This window comes from Cannabis sativa, chromosome 1, assembly GCF_029168945.1.
Source record: "Cannabis sativa cultivar Pink pepper isolate KNU-18-1 chromosome 1, ASM2916894v1, whole genome shotgun sequence".
Taxonomy (NCBI): domain Eukaryota; kingdom Viridiplantae; phylum Streptophyta; class Magnoliopsida; order Rosales; family Cannabaceae; genus Cannabis; species Cannabis sativa.
In genome coordinates this window covers 36,139,222-36,156,832 of record NC_083601.1, presented here as the reverse complement: position 1 = coordinate 36,156,832, position 17,611 = coordinate 36,139,222, and the positions used below count along the sequence as shown (strand labels likewise).

At 38.3% G+C, this 17,611-nt stretch overlaps 1 protein-coding gene and 1 non-coding gene across 2 annotated transcripts; one reads left to right on the top strand and one right to left on the bottom strand.

Annotated features, from left to right (window-relative positions):
• Positions 1-453: 453 nt before the first annotated feature.
• LOC133033800 (small nucleolar RNA R71) lies at positions 454-560 on the bottom strand. Its single transcript, XR_009685864.1, has one exon. It is a non-coding gene; the product is annotated as a small nucleolar RNA R71 (small nucleolar RNA).
• A 15,645-nt stretch (positions 561-16,205) lies between these two features.
• On the top strand, positions 16,206-17,348 carry LOC115721119 (uncharacterized). Its single transcript, XM_061109385.1, has 3 exons — positions 16,206-16,912; positions 16,984-17,242; positions 17,340-17,348. Exons 1-3 carry the CDS (start codon positions 16,206-16,208, stop codon positions 17,346-17,348), a joined length of 975 nt encoding a protein of 324 aa, XP_060965368.1.
• The last annotated feature ends 263 nt before the right edge of the window (positions 17,349-17,611 follow it).

Here is a 17,611-nt window from a genome sequence, read left to right as displayed (position 1 = left end):
GAGATCATGGCTGAAAACGCTAATAATGCTAAGAATGGAGGCAACAACGGTAATAATGGAGGTGCCGTTGAAGATCAAGCTAATGGCCGTAGCTTGAGAGATTATATTCTCCCTACTCTCACAAGGGCTCAGTCATGTATTAGGCCACCGGCAGTGGAGGCTAACAACTTTGAAATCAAGCCTGCCATACTCCAGATGGTGCAGTCTTCAGTCCAGTTTGGTGGACTCCTTTCAGAAGACCCTAATCTGCATCTCTCAAACTTCATGGAACTTTGTGAGACTTTTAAATTCAATGGAGTTAGTGATGATGCCATACGTCTGAGACTGTTTCCATTCTCACTTAGAGAAAGAGCCAAGAGTTGGCTGAATTCCCTGCCACCCAACTCTATTGCCACTTGGAATGACTTAGCCACGAAATTTCTGTCAAAGTACTTCCCTCCAGCAAAGTCAGCCAAGTTGCGAGGATAAATAAATAACTTCTGCCAACAAGATAATGAATCTCTCTATGAGGCTTGGGAGAGGTTTAAAGATCTGATCAGAAAGTGCCCTCATCATGGTATAGAGAAGTGGATACTGGTCCACAATTTCTATAACGGGTTGGTTGGTAACACTAGAACCCTGATAGATGCAGCAGCTGGTGGAGCCTTTATGAGAAAGAGTGCTAATGAGGCTTATGATCTATTGGAGGAGATGGCTCTAAACAATCAGCAGTGGCCAACTGAAAGGAGTCAAACTAAGAAGGTAGCTGGTGTGCTAGAGGTGGATGCCATTACAAAGCTGACAGCTCAGGTTGAGGCATTGACAAAGCTAATCGCAGTGCAAGCCAAACAAGCTCAAGTGGTTTGTGAGATATGTGGAGGTCCCCATCACTTTTCTTAGTGTCAGGCAGATGTGGATGATTTGCCAATGGATCAAGCAAAAGCCATTGGAAACTATTCCCAAAACAATAATTATGGGCACAACCAACAGGGGTTCTACCAGCAGAGAAACCAGCCCCAACAAAACCAACAACAGCTGCAACAACAAAGTTCTAGTGGAGGCTCCACTATCCAAGCTGATTTATTGCTCCAATTCATGATGGAAACTAGAGCCTCTATTAAAACTCTAGAAACTCAAATGGAACAATTGACTACTCAAGTGGAAAAACAAGCTCAAGGAAATTCACCTAGCACTAATGATGCAAAAGGAAAAGAGCAATGTAAAGCAATTTCCTTAAGGAGTGGAAAGAAATATGATGGGCCTGAGATGATACAACCAGTGGATGAAGAGATTAAAGATCAAACAGCACCAACTCAAGCATCATCAGATAAGAAGATTACTGATAGTCCAGCACCACCACAGCAGTCTCCACCAATCAATATTGATCATCATGTGAAAATACCCTATCCTCAGAGACTCCGAAAGACCAATCTAGACAAGCAGTTCACAAAATTCCTAGAGGTCTTTAAAAGACTACACATCAACATTCCTTTTGCTGAAGCCTTGGAGCAAATGCCCCGTTATGTGAAGTTCATAAAGGAGATATTGTCTAAGAAGAGAAAATTGGAGGACTATGAAACAGTGGCATTAACTGAGGAGTGTAGCGCCATTTTGCAAAAGAAACTACCGCCCAAGCTTAAAGATCCGGGTAGTTTCAATATTCCATGCTCTATAGGGGGTTCGGTGGAAACTAAAGCTCTATGTGATCTGGGAGCAAGCATTAATCTAATGCCCTTGTCTGTCTTCAAAAGGCTAGGATTGGGAAAAGCAAAGCCCACAACAGTGACTTTACAACTAGCAGATCGTTCTTTGACTCATCCTCGTGGGATAATTGAAGATGTACTGGTGAAGGTTGGTAAGTTTATCTTTCCTGCTGATTTCCTAATTCTTGATATGGAGGAAGATTCAACTATTCCCATTATTTTGGGAAGACCATTCTTAGCCACAGGCCGAGCATTAATAGATGTTCAAAATGGAGAGTTAAAGTTGAGAGTGCAAGATGAAGAGGTCAATTTTAATGTTTTTGCCCCAACCGACATTCCTACCTGTTGCAAGATTGAGATGGTGAAGGGTTCTTTTGTTAAAGCTGATAAGAAGAAAGCAAAGCCTAAAGAGCGACTTCGAACGATTCGGCGTCATTGGAAAAGATTGATGTGTGGTAGTTCTGAAGGTGAGCTTACTCTTGTGCGAAACTCTAAAATCAACACGATTGGTGGTAAATTTTCTTCATTTAGTACGAGGGCTCTTTTGGATGAAAAGGGTCCGCCCAACCCCGTCTGATGGGGGTTCAGGTAAGTCCTTCTCACCTTGAGTATAATAGCACATTGGGGACAATGTCATATTTAGTTTGGGGGGAGAGACTTAAAATTTTTAAATTCTGCACTTTAATTTATGCATTTTAATTATCTGTTTTAGTTTTTTTTTTTGTTTTAGTTAAGGAATGGCAATAAGCTAGAAGATAATTGTGTGCTGCTGATTAGTGTGATGTGATCTGAAATTGTAAAATAACTGTGTGCTTGATTCTGTTAACTCTTTGGATTAGTTTGGATGCATAGAAACCTGTGTTTATCTGCAAATACTCAATCTGTGAAAATTGTTATAATTGTTTTACTATGGTTTGTGGTAATATTGACAGGATAGCTTAGAACTTGCATGTTTATTCTTTTGAGACGAAATCCTTGATAGTGTTCAATTGGAATATGACTTAGGCATTTGTTGGATAGTTTGAGCCTTTCAAGCCTACCGTAGTAATGTGTATCCCTAGTTAACCTTTTGAGCCTAAACCTGTTATGTTTTTCACCCATCGATTTGAAAAATTGCAACCACACTATTAATTTTTCTTCACCATGTTATCCATGATATCATAAGCTACATAATTAGTTTGGGGGAGGAGAAACATTTAGTGTGAGGAAATAGTGAGAGGGAGAAAAACTTGTAAGATTGAGAAGAGCAAAAAAAAAAAAAAATTGTGTAATTCAATGTCACTGAAAAAAAAATGGAATATGATGAAAAAAAAATATAATAAAAAGTAAAAATATGTGTGAAAAAAAAAAGAAAAAAATTTCAGTGATGTTGAAAAATAATAGAGATGTCTTCTATCAATCTTGGTAAATTCAGGGAATATTATGAGATCTTAGAAAAAGAAAAGTAAGAAGCTTGTGGGTTCTGTTTGTGTGCTTATGATATCTTTAGCCAAAATTGTCTTTTGCCTATCCCTGAATATCTGAGCCATATTACCTAAAGCCTTGAAAAGACCTAACGATTCCAAAGAATACTGTCAACATTAGTGGAGAAAGGTAAGCATGCAAGCTTATGAGTTATCAGGCTGTGGAACTGTTGGTAAGAGTAAAACTTTTATAACAATGTTTCACATTTGAATAAATTCTTACAGTTGTACATAGTGTTATAAATTGTGTTAACTCAAACTTTTCGATCTCCTTGTTTTGATGATTAGCAAATATTTGATTATTATTTGTTACTAATGATTTATTGATTTTGTAGCAAATTTAAAAGAGAAAATAAATATTTTGGTATTTTTACCAAACTTTTAAAAGCAACACTAAATGGACTCAACAAGAATATCAAGAGCAAAAGATTCATCAAGGGATCAACAACTCAAGACCCTATTCAAAAGAGGTCTTCAAAATCCCAAAGTCAAAAAGTCAACCCGAAAGTCAAAGTCAAAGTCAAAGTCAAGGTCAACTCTCGGGAAAAATCAACTTGGGATCAAAAACATGCAAATCAAGCTAGGAGGCTCATCTACATCAAGACTACTCAAAATTAAATGGTATAAATCTAATTTAGTCTTGTTAAAGTGATTTGCATAGCACACTAAGTTTTTATAAATTTGAATTTTGGCCCATTCACTAACTTGTGCAACAAGTTTTCTCACACGATAGTTCAAAAAATTTTTTGATTGAATTTCTAAATTACATTTTGTTTAACTAAGAGAACAAAGTTGGAATTTCTGAAATCGGATAATCGAGTAAGAAGTTATGCGCGTTTAAGTCCCGAAAATTGGCACTTTTGCCACTGGTCAGTCATCCGGAATTCCGGATGGCAACCGGAATTCCGGTTGCAATCAATCCGGAATTCCGGTTCCCATCCGGACTTCCGGTTCATGGCTGACCCCACCTCGGGAAACGTGCTAACGGCTATAAACGGCTAGTTTTTCATCAAACACTATATAAACTCGATTTTTCTTTCAAAAAATAAGTTGGTTGAGCATTTATTACATATATCTAACCTTTCTAAGTGAGATTAAGGAGCTTCTAAGTTTGAAATCCAAACCAACACATTTCACACACTTTGAGCCAAAATTTGATTTTATTCATCTTAAGTGTGCTTGCTTTTCACTCTAGGTTTCCATTGTATCATCATATTTCTAGAGTGATTTTAGCTTGTATATCAAACACATTTCCATATTGTGATTGAGGTGAGGTTGGCACCGGTTTTGTAAACAACCCGGAAATAGTGAGATTGGCACTTTAACAATCCGAGAAAGAGGTTAATAGTCCTCGGGGGTGCGAAACTATTGTAAGAGGTTTGGAAATACCTTGGTGAAAATTTCCCGGTTGTAAGGGTTAGTCAAGCCCGTTAACTTGGCTCGATATTGGAACTCAAAGCTAGGTCCATAGCTTTGAAGACCAAGGACTAGGTGGCATAGTTCTACCGAACCTTGTAAAAATCGAGAGTTTGCATTTTCTAATCCTTAAACTCTTTACTTTACAAGTTTAATTATTTGTCTTAATTTATTGCTTGCCATACTACTTGCCTTTACTTGATTAATTGACTAATTGCATAATTTTGTGTTAAAAGTTTTAATTTTCCGAAATTAGTTTAAATTTCCAATTCACCCCTCTTGGAAACATATCTTGGGCTAACAATTGGTATCAGAGCAAGGGCTCAAATTATTTGATTAGATTTCACAATCTAGAGCATGGCGTTTCCAAGTAATTCACAAAATAACATGTTAGAAGGTTTTAGCACAAATAGAGCACCATACTTCAATGGAGTAGATTTTCCTTATTGGAAAATTAGAATGGAAACTTACCTTCAATCTATTGACTATGATTTGTGGCATATTGTGTCTAGTGGTCCTTATGTTGCTAAACATGTCATAAATGGTGTTGAAGTAATTAAGACTTATGAAGCATATGATGAAAATGATAAGAAAATGCTTTCTAAAAATGCTAAAGCTAAATATGCTCTTATATGTGGTTTGGATAGAGATATTTTTAAAAATATTGAACAAGCCTCTACCGCTTATGATATGTGGAAAATGCTTGAAGTTACTCATCAAGGAACTAGTGCTATGAAGGAAACTAAAATTCAAATTTATTCCACTCAATATGAGAACTTTAAGATGAAATCGGATGAAACCATTGCTAATATGTATACTCGCTTCACTACAATTACTAATGGTTTGAACTCTCTTGGCAAGGTACTTACTCAAAAGGATATGGTGACCAAGATTTTGAGAAGTCTCACCAAGGCTTATCAAGGAAAGGTGGTTGCCATTCAAGAAGCCAAGGATCTCTCAACACTTCCCTTGGAAGAACTAATTGGCTCACTCATGAACCATGAAATTTTCATGAGTGCTCAAGAAGAAGAGGAAGTTGAGAAGAAAAAGAAGACTATTGCATTCAAGTCTTCCTCCTCCCATGCCATTAGTGAAGAAGATGAGGAAAGTCTATGTAGTGACATGGAGGACTTGGCACTCTTCTCTAAGAAATACAAAAAGTTCATGAAATTCAAAAAGAACTTTGGGAAGAGGCCACAAAGAGGGAGTGACTCAAAAGAAAGAAAAAGCAAAGATGATCCACCAATTTGCTTTGAGTGCAAGAAGCCCGGACATATGAAGATGGATTGTCCAATGAGAAAGAAGAACAAATACAAAGGAAGGGCAATGTTGGCGGATTGGCTCAATAGTGACGAAGAGGACTCCGAAGAAGAAGGAAAGAATGAAGTGGCAAACATGTGCATGATGGCACTTGATGATGGGGTAAGCATTTCTAACCAAAATGATTGTGATAGTGAAAATGATGATGATAACTTAGATATGTCATATGATGAGTTGTCTAATTCATTTAAGGAACTATTTGATGATTTTGGTAAATTGCTTGTTAAAAACCAAACCCTTAGAGAAAAGACCAACATGCTTTTAAAAGAAATTGAGATTTTGAAAATAAATGAAAAAGAACTTATAGCTAAATCTCAATGTGCTACATGTGCTTCACATAAGAAAGAAATTATTGATTTGAAAGCCCATGTGAGAAGCCTAAAAAATGACATATATACCTTCACTAGAGGTAAGGAAGGCTATGATCTCATGGTGGGAAACCAATCATGTGGTTTTTCAAAAAATGGTATTGGCTATGATCCTAGTAAGAAACAAAAATTTTTGAGAAACTTTTTTGTGAAATCATCTAGTCTACCTCACTTTACATGCACATATTGTAACCGAGATGGTCATACTATTTCCTATTGTCATGTAAAGAAATTTGCATATCTAGGCAAGACTAAATGGGTACCAAAGGGTTCTAGAACTAACATGAATGGACCCAAAGTTATATGGGTACCAAAAGCCAACAAATGAATTTGTTTTTGTAGGAATCAACAAGAAAGAGCCAAAGCTTATGGTTCTTGGATAGTGGATGTTCAAAGCTGTAATATCCCAATAAGCTTAATAATTAATAATTAGGGTTTATATTTATATTATGAGTTAACCAGGTAATGAGTGGGATGATAATCCAACTAATTTAGTTCAACATAAAATTTTAAATTTGCTATAAGTGGATAAATAAGCGTGATTTTTAAATTACGGAGATTTATATAGTATGTGTGAATGTAATATGAACTATATGTGGAATAAAAATATTTTCAGGTTTGACAACCTTGGAGACTCGATCGGGGGCCAGAAATGTCATAACAGGCTTAATTGATAGAATTAATGAGAATATTTTGATAAGTTGATAATATAAGTATTGGGGTAATTAGGAGTATGTAGAATTTAATGTAGCGCCCTATAAGTAAAAGTTTCTTAGTAACTAAGAAATAATAAAATAATTATTAATAATAAAATTTTTATTAATATTATATTATTATTATTATTATTATTATTATTATTACTAACGTTAAAAAATTTAGAATACGTTTATATATATATTAAGTTATATATATAACTTATCAGAGAACGAACAGAGACGAACCCTCGTTTCTCCCCCTTCAATCAAATTTTCTCTTTTTATATCCATTTTCTTTGATTTTCAATCCAAAACTTAGCGATCTAAGCTCCGGTAGTAGCAGGATAGCGAATCCTCAGAGCGGAGAAGCTTAAGGTAAGGTTTAATTTCGTTTTAAGTTTAATAACAATTGGTTTCGTATAGGGGTTTTGTGAATTAGAATAGTTATGAAGGTTCTGACCTTATAAGATTGTTCTCGGGTAGTCATGGGACTAGTTCCGATGTTTTCTTGTTGAAATTGAAGTAGTTTTGGGTTAGAAATCGAGTTTGGAACTTTTTAAAGCTTAGTCCGAGCGTTAATGGCGTTTTCCATTTAAAGGCTCGATTTTAACTTCTGTTACATAAGAATGATAGTATTCATGGTATATATGTGCCCTGTGAAGTTTGGAGTGATTTGGATAAGTTTTGGTAGTGTTTCGGTGAGTGCGAAAATTGAGATTTTCGTGTTTCATAGTTTTTAGAAATTCATAGGAAATCAGAAATCGTATTTTTATCATAACTTTTCACTCGGGTGTCTATTTTGGACGTTCTATATACCGTTTCGAAGCTTGCGACGAGCTCTACAATATGGTGTATATTTTAGAGCCAAAATATAAGTTTTATTTTAGTGTATTATACCACAGAGTTTGGTAGAAAATCCTAGATTGTCTTACGCGAGTGTTAAGTGGTGTTTTGGGATAAACACTTATTGATTTACTATTGTTATGACATAGGGCCCAAGATTATCGATCGTTCTCCAAGCAGGTCGGCCAACATACCTGATCCGGAACTTGAGGTAAGAAAAGTATAATGTACCACATGGCATGACATGTTCTGAAATTATCGATTGTCTAATTAGGCAATGATAATGTAATGATACTATGGACACGATATATGGGCTCACCTGATTAGGTGATGCAATACATCTGGCGACGTACCAGGCAAAGGTACGGGCGTCAGTGGCATATGATGAGTACCGAGCGTAGGTACGAGATCGTCTGATTAGGCGATGCGATATATTAGCGTCAAGTTGTGGCACGGGCTCACCTGATTAGGTGATGCAATGATATTATATATGATATTGCATTATGACACGGGCTTGCTTGATTAGGCAATACAAATATATGAGCATATCTGTTTCTATGCATGTGATTGATTATATTACCTACTGTTGAATGTTATAGTTTAATCATTTTGTGATAATGAAATGTATAATTGGCTATTTAATGTATTCTTCTTTATTACTTTTCTTGCTGAGCCTATGTGACTCACGGGTGCTTTGTGGCGCAGGTAAGGGCAAGGCAAAGTTAGAACAACCATGAGATGGCGGTCTTCTCCAGCAATGTACATATTGACCCCACCAGCTTGCGTGTTGAGTTGACAGGAGTTGTTTTAGACTGGCTGTGTCTTGTGTCTGCTGTATTTTGAATTGTATTTTGAACTGTTGTTGTATATCGTCTTTTGGATAAATCTTTTATAACAGGGATTTCCGGAACTCCTTTTTACTGCCGTTATAATGTCCGTTTTTAGTGTTTTATTTTAGTCAAGTTTTTATTATCCTCACAGTTTTTAATAATTAATTACTATATTAGTATTAAACTAGTTTTATAAATTCACACACGTGGCGTTCCTATAGATTAGGGCGTTACAACTTGGTATCAGAGCAGCCATGGTTTTAAAGGTCCTGAAGACTGGTCGAATATGTACATTTGCTGCGAGGACAGGTCGACTCATGGTATAGTAAGTGTTTATGTTATTTGCTATTGCCTTACCTGTTTAGACAAGTATAGTGTATGATGAGAAGAAGTAGTGTGTGAATAGCATATGCATATTGATGTTGATATTGTTTGAATTCTAAATCGTTGAAGGTTTTGGGTTACAGGATATTGGATCATGCAACGGCGATCTGGCCGTTTAAACCGCGAGCTGGAGCTCGGGTTAGGTGGTGGGGAAGAGCATCCTCCACCCCCTCAAAACTGGGAACAGCTATTTGCTGCCATGCAAGAGACGATTAGGCAGCAAGGGGAGCAGATTCGAGACCTGAGAGAGCAACAGGCTCGTCCTGCACCTATACTGGCACCTCAGGTAGTGCCACCGAATGTGGGGGATCGTATGGAACCAATTTATGAGCGGTTCAGGAAACAAAACCCACCTGTGTTTGAGGGTGGCCCAGACCCACTGAAAGCAGAACAGTGGATGACTATGATTGCTTCTATCTTTGATTTCATGCGGGTAGAAAATAATGATCGGGTACGATGTGCTATTTATATGTTACGAGATGATGCCCGGATATGGTGGGAGATTGTTTCCCAAGGTCATAATCTGAATACTATGACTTGGGATGCATTCAGGGCACTGTTTTATGAGAAATATTATAATGAATCCATTCGTGCCGCTCAAGCTGAAGAGTTCGCACGATTAGTTCAAGGTAGCATGACTGTGACTGAATATGCTACCAAGTTTGACAGGCTAGCCAAGTTTGCTTCTGATGAAGTGGCCAGTGATGCTGCAAGAAAAGCTAAGTTTATCAGAGGTCTTGAAGAGTATATTGCTAGAGATGTGATTATGGCAGCCAAACAATCAGGGATCGTGAAGACTTATCCTCAGATTGTGGACTTAGCTCTCACTGCTGAGGGGGCTGAAAGCATGATTCGTAAAAAGAGTACTCAGAGGAAGGACGTGTGGAAAACCTAATCTAGTACTGGAGTGAGTAAAAGCTTTAGCCCCAATGACCGAAAAAGGAAACCAGATGGACCACTGGTTGTGGGTCCAAACAGAAAGTTTCAAGGTAACCAGGGCTTTCGTCGAGGCAGAAATGAGGTTTGGCAGCCTTACCCTGAATGCCCAAAATGCAAGAGACATCACTTGGGTGAATGCCGGTCTAGAGTTTGCTACCAATGTGGAGTAGCAGGTCATTTCAAGAACAACTGTCCACAGCTACAAAAGCCCGAGGCTAAGAAAGAAAGTCCTGTGGTTCCTGCTAGGGTGTTTGCTTTGACCCAAGCAGATGCTGAAGCTGGCCCTTCGACTGTTACAGGTGAGATATCTATTGGTGGTATTATGTTTACTATTTTGATTGATTCTGGTGCCACACATTCATATATTTCTAGTAGAATCATTGAGAAATTGAGTAGGCCATGTGATATCATGTCTAGTGGATTTGGTACCTTGTTACCTACTGGAGAAGTGGTAATCTCCAGGAGGTGGGTAAGGTCTCTCCCAGTGTTAGTAGAAGGAAGAGAATTGTCAGTGGATCTGATTGAATTAGACTTAGAAGATTTTGATGCAATCCTGGGAATGGATTGGTTGACTAAGTACAATGCTACTATAGATTGTAAGAGAAAAATGGTGACTTTTGAACCAGAGGGTGAGATTCCATTTGTTTTTATGGGAAAGGTGCAGGGATCTCGGATTCCTTTGATATCGGCACTTAGGACCAGGGAATTATTACGAGAAGGATGTATGGGATACCTGGCTAGTGTGTTGGATACCACAAAAGATACACCTGAGGGGTCGGAAAGGGTTCGAGTAGTATGTGAATTTCCAGATGTATTCCCGGAAGAGTTACCGGGACTACCACCAAAAAGAGAGATTGACTTTGAAATTGAATTAGTACCTGGGGCTGAGCCAGTTTCTAAGGCTCCATATAGAATGGCACCGGTAGAATTGAAAGAATTGAAAGTCCAATTACAGAACCTACTTGATCTACGATTCACGAGGCCGAGTACCTCTCCTTGGGGTGCACCAGTTTTGTTTGTCAAGAAGAAGGATGGATCGTTACGTATGTGCATTGATTATCGTGAATTGAACAAGTTGACAATAAAGAACAAATATCCTTTGCCAAGGATAGATGATTTGTTTGATCAGTTACAGGGAAAGACCATCTTCTCCAAAATTGACCTTCGATCTGGTTATCACCAGTTGAGGATTCGGGAAGAGGATATTCCCAAAACTGCTTTTCGTACTCGATATGGGCACTATGAGTTTTTAGTGATGTCCTTCGGCTTGACTAATGCACCAGCAGCATTTATGGACTTAATGAATCGGGTATTTAAGGACTTTCTAGATAACTTTGTGATTGTGTTTATTGATGACATTCTAGTCTATTCTGAATCGGAAGAAGCTCATGAACAACACCTCCGTATGGTATTGCAGCGTCTTCGAGAACACAAGCTTTATGCAAAGTTCAAGAAGTGTGAATTCTGGTTGTCCCAAGTGAGTTTCTTAGGACACGTGGTAAGTAAGGATGGGATTCTGGTAGATCCAGTGAAGATTGAAGCTGTTCGAGATTGGCCACGACCTAAGACAGCAACTGAAGTTAGAAGTTTCTTAGGATTGGCAGGGTACTATAGAAGATTTGTAGAAGGTTTTGCCAAAATTGCTACTCCTTTGACCGAGCTGACCCGAAAGAGTTATAAGTTTATGTGGACTGATAAATGCGAGAATAGCTTTCAAGAATTAAAGAAGAGATTGATTACCGCACCAGTTCTAAGCCTGCCAGTCAGTGACGAAAAGTTTGTGATATACTGTGATGCCTCAAGACAAGGTTTGGGTTGTGTGTTAATGCAATCAGGGAAGGTTATTGCTTATGCCTCTAGGCAATTGAAGGATTTTGAACAGCGTTACCCCACTCATGATCTAGAACTGGCAACCGTGCTTTTTGCACTGAAGGTTTGGCGTCACTATTTATATGGTGAAAAGTGTGAGATTTACATCGACCACAAAAGTTTGAAATATTTTTTCACTCAAAAAGATTTGAATATGAGACAACGACGATGGCTAGAGTTAGTCAAGGATTATGACTGTGAAATCCTCTACCATCCCGGCAAAGCAAACGTAGTGGCAGATGCACTTAGCCGGAAAGGCCCAGGGCAGGTTTATGAGTTGAAGGAAATCTCTCCAAGATTGGCTGAGGATATGGCCAAGGCTGAGATTGAGTTTGTAGTCGGGAAGTTGGCAAATATTACATTGCAGTCTGATTTACTGGAAAGAATAAAGATTGGCCAACAAAATGATCCTGAATTTATTGAACTCAGAAAAAAAGTTGAGATTGGTGCTACAAAAGATTTCATTGTGACTCCAAGTGGACTACTAAGATATAAGGGTAGAATTTGTGTTCCGACAGATGATCAGATCAGAAGAGAAATTCTTGATGAGTTCCATACTACTCCGTATTCCCTACACCCGGGGACAACAAAGATGTATCATGACACCAAGGCAATATATTGGTGGCCGGGAATGAAGAGTGATATTGTTGAATACGTTTCAAAGTGTTTAACCTGTCAGCAGGTTAAGGCTGAACATCAAAGGCCAGCAGGTTTACTTCAGCCCTTGAGAATACCTGAATGGAAATGGGAAGATATAACTATGGACTTCGTAGTGGGGTTGCCTAGGACTACTGGGTTATATGATTCCATATGGGTGATAGTGGATAGATTCACCAAGTCAGCGCACTTTTTACCTGTGCGAGTGACTTATACTGTGGAGCAGTATGCTGAATTGTACATTAAGGAAATAGTGAGACTCCATGGAACCCCAAAGTCAATTGTTTCGTATCGTGATCCCAAATTTACTTCCAAGTTCTGGGAGGGTTTACGTAAAGCTATGGGAACCAAGTTGAGATTCGGTACGGACTTTTCACCCTCAAACAGATGGTCAGTCTGAGAGAACCATTCATATATTTGAAGACATGTTGCGAGCATGTGTAATAGATTTTGAAGGATCTTGGAGCAAGTTCCTACCCTTGATTGAGTTTTCATATAATAATAGTTATCAGAGTACCATTGGTATGGCACCTTACGAGATGTTGTATGGTAGGAAATGTCGATCGTCTATCCACTGGGATGAGGCTGGAGAGAGACGTTATCTTGGACCTGAATTGGTCCAAAGGACCAATGAAGCCATTGAAAAGATTCGATCTCGTATGCTTACTTCGCAAAGTAGACAAAAAAGCTACGCTGATCCAAAGCGTAGGGATATCGAATTTCAAGTGGGAGACTCTGTATTTCTTCGAATATCACCTATAAAAGGGGTGCGTAGATTTGGAAAGAAAGGAAAGTTGAGCCCTAGATACATTGGTCCTTTTGAGATACTGGAGCGGATAGGACAGGTGGCCTATCGATTAGCTTTACCACCCGCGTTATCCGGGGTGCATAATGTCTTCCATATCTCTATGTTGAGAAAGTACGTGTCAGATCCGACACATGTTTTGAGTTACGATGATATTGAGCTCCAGACAGACTTATCTTATAATGAACAACCTATCCAGATTTTAGACAGAAAGGAGAAAGTACTTCGAAATAAAACGATCCCTCTGGTTAAAGTCCTATGGAGGAATAGTAAAGTTGAGGAAGCGACTTGGGAATTAGAGTCACAGATACGGGAGTTGTATCCCGAGTTATTCAGGTAAATTTCGAGGACGAAATTCTTATAAGGAGGGGATGGTTGTAATATCCCAATAAGCTTAATAATTAATAATTAGGGTTTATATTTATATTATGAGTTAACCAGGTAATGAGTGGGATGATAATCCAACTAATTTAGTTCAACATAAAATTTTAAATTTGCTATAAGTGGATAAATAAGCGTGATTTTTAAATTACGGAGATTTATATAGTATGTGTGAATGTAATGTGAACTATATGTGGAATAAAAATATTTTCAGGTTTGACAACCTTGGAGACTCGATCGGGGGCCAGAAATGTCATAACAGGCTTAATTGATAGAATTAATGAGAATATTTTGATAAGTTGATAATATAGGTATTGGGGTAATTAGGAGTATGTAGAATTTAATGTAGCGCCCTATAAGTAAAAGTTTCTTAGTAACTAAGAAATAATAAAATAATTATTAATAATAAAATTTTTATTAATATTATATTATTATTATTATTATTATTATTATTATTATTATTACTAACGTTAAAAAATTTAGAATACGTTTATATATATATTAAGTTATATATATAACTTATCAGAGAACGAACAGAGACGAACCCTCGTTTCTCCTCCTTCAATCAAACTTTCTCTTTTTATATCCATTTTCTTTGATTTTCAATCCAAAACTTAGCGATCTAAGCTCCGGTAGTAGCAGGATAGCGAATCCTCAGAGCGGAGAAGCTTAAGGTAAGGTTTAATTTCGTTTTAAGTTTAATAACAATTGGTTTCGTATAGGGGTTTTGTGAATTAGAATAGTTATGAAGGTTCTGACCTTATAGGATTGTTCTCGGGTAGTCATGGGACTAGTTCCGATGTTTTCTTGTTGAAATTGAAGTAGTTTTGGGTTAGAAATCGAGTTTGGAACTTTTTAAAGCTTAGTCCGAGCGTTAATGGCGTTTTCCATTTAAAGGCTCGATTTTAACTTCTGTTACATAAGAATGATAGTATTCATGGTATATATGTGCCCTGTGAAGTTTGGAGTGATTTGGATAAGTTTTGGTAGTGTTTCGGTGAGTGCGAAAATTGAGATTTTCGTGTTTCATAGTTTTTAGAAATTCATAGGAAATCAGAAATCGTATTTTTATCATAACTTTTCACTCGGGTGTCTATTTTGGACGTTCTATATACCGTTTCGAAGCTTGCGACGAGCTCTACAATATGGTGTATATTTTAGAGCCAAAATATAAGTTTTATTTTAGTGTATTATACCACAGAGTTTGGTAGAAAATCCTAGATTGTCTTACGCGAGTGTTAAGTGGTGTTTTGGGATAAACACTTATTGATTTACTATTGTTATGACATAGGGCCCAAGATTATCGATCGTTCTCCAAGCAGGTCGGCCAACATACCTGATCCGGAACTTGAGGTAAGAAAAGTATAATGTACCACATGGCATGACATGTTCTGAAATTATCGATTGTCTAATTAGGCAATGATAATGTAATGATACTATGGACACGATATATGGGCTCACCTGATTAGGTGATGCAATACATCTGGCGACGTACCAGGCAAAGGTACGGGCGTCAGTGGCATATGATGAGTACCGAGCGTAGGTACGAGATCGTCTGATTAGGCGATGCGATATATTAGCGTCAAGTTGTGGCACGGGCTCACCTGATTAGGTGATGCAATAATATTATATATGATATTGCATTATGACACGGGCTTGCTTGATTAGGCAATACAAATATATGAGCATATCTGTTTCTATGCATGTGATTGATTATATTACCTACTGTTGAATGTTATAGTTTAATCATTTTGTGATAATGAAATGTATAATTGGCTATTTAATGTATTCTTCTTTATTACTTTTCTTGCTGAGCCTATGTGACTCACGGGTGCTTTGTGGCGCAGGTAAGGGCAAGGCAAAGTTAGAACAACCATGAGATGGCGGTCTTCTCCAGCAATGTACATATTGACCCCACCAGCTTGCGTGTTGAGTTGACAGGAGTTGTTTTAGACTGGCTGTGTCTTGTGTCTGCTGTATTTTGAATTGTATTTTGAACTGTTGTTGTATATCGTCTTTTGGATAAATCTTTTATAATGTGAATTTCCGGAACTCCTTTTTACTGCCGTTATAATGTCCGTTTTTAGTGTTTTATTTTAGTCAAGTTTTTATTATCCTCACAGTTTTTAATAATTAATTACTATATTAGTATTAAACTAGTTTTATAAATTCACACACGTGGCGTTCCTATAGATTAGGGCGTTACAACTTGGTATCAGAGCAGCCATGGTTTTAAAGGTCCTGAAGACTGGTCGAATATGTACATTTGCTGCGAGGACAGGTCGACTCATGGTATAGTAAGTGTTTATGTTATTTGCTATTGCCTTACCTGTTTAGACAAGTATAGTGTATGATGAGAAGAAGTAATGTGTGAATAGCATATGCATATTGATGTTGATATTGTTTGAATTCTAAATCGTTGAAGGTTTTGGGTTACAGGATATTGGATCATGCAACGGCGATCTGGCCGTTTAAACCGCGAGCCGAGCTCGGGTTAGGTGGTGGGGAAGAGCATCCTCCACCCCTCAAAACGGGAACAGCCTATTTGCTGCCATGCAAGAGACGATTAGGCAGCAAGGGGAGCAGATTCGAGACCTGAGAGAGCAACAGGCTCGTCCTGCACCTATACTGGCACCTCAGGTAGTGCCACCGAATGTGGGGGATCGTATGGAACCAATTTATGAGCGGTTCAGGAAACAAAACCCACCTGTGTTTGAGGGTGGCCCAGACCCACTGAAAGCAGAACAGTGGATGACTATGATTGCTTCTATCTTTGATTTCATGCGGGTAGAAAATAATGATCGGGTACGATGTGCTATTTATATGTTACGAGATGATGCCCGGATATGGTGGGAGATTGTTTCCCAAGGTCATAATCTGAATACTATGACTTGGGATGCATTCAGGGCACTGTTTTATGAGAAATATTATAATGAATCCATTCGTGCCGCTCAAGCTGAAGAGTTCGCACGATTAGTTCAAGGTAGCATGACTGTGACTGAATATGCTACCAAGTTTGACAGGCTAGCCAAGTTTGCTTCTGATGAAGTGGCCAGTGATGCTGCAAGAAAAGCTAAGTTTATCAGAGGTCTTGAAGAGTATATTGCTAGAGATGTGATTATGGCAGCCAAACAATCAGGGATCGTGAAGACTTATCCTCAGATTGTGGACTTAGCTCTCACTGCTGAGGGGGCTGAAAGCATGATTCGTAAAAGAGTACTCAGAGGAAGGACGTGTGGAAAACCTAATCTAGTACTGGAGTGAGTAAAAGCTTTAGCCCCAATGACCGAAAAAGGAAACCAGATGGACCACTGGTTGTGGGTCCAAACAGAAAGTTTCAAGGTAACCAGGGCTTTCGTCGAGGCAGAAATGAGGTTTGGCAGCCTTACCCTGAATGCCCAAAATGCAAGAGACATCACTTGGGTGAATGCCGGTCTAGAGTTTGCTACCAATGTGGAGTAGCAGGTCATTTCAAGAACAACTGTCCACAGCTACAAAAGCCCGAGGCTAAGAAAGAAAGTCCTGTGGTTCCTGCTAGGGTGTTTGCTTTGACCCAAGCAGATGCTGAAGCTGGCCCTTCGACATTACAGGTGAGATATCTATTGGTGGTATTATGTTTACTATTTTGATTGATTCTGGTGCCACACATTCATATATTTCTAGTAGAATCATTGAGAAATTGAGTAGGCCATGTGATATCATGTCTAGTGGATTTGGTACCTTGTTACCTACTGGAGAAGTGGTAATCTCCAGGAGGTGGGTAAGGTCTCTCCCAGTGTTAGTAGAAGGGAGAGAATTGTCAGTGGATCTGATTGAATTAGACTTAGAAGATTTTGATGCAATCCTGGGAATGGATTGGTTGACTAAGTACAATGCTACTATAGATTGTAAGAGAAAAATGGTGACTTTTGAACCAGAGGGTGAGATTCCATTTGTTTTTATGGGAAAGGTGCAGGGAT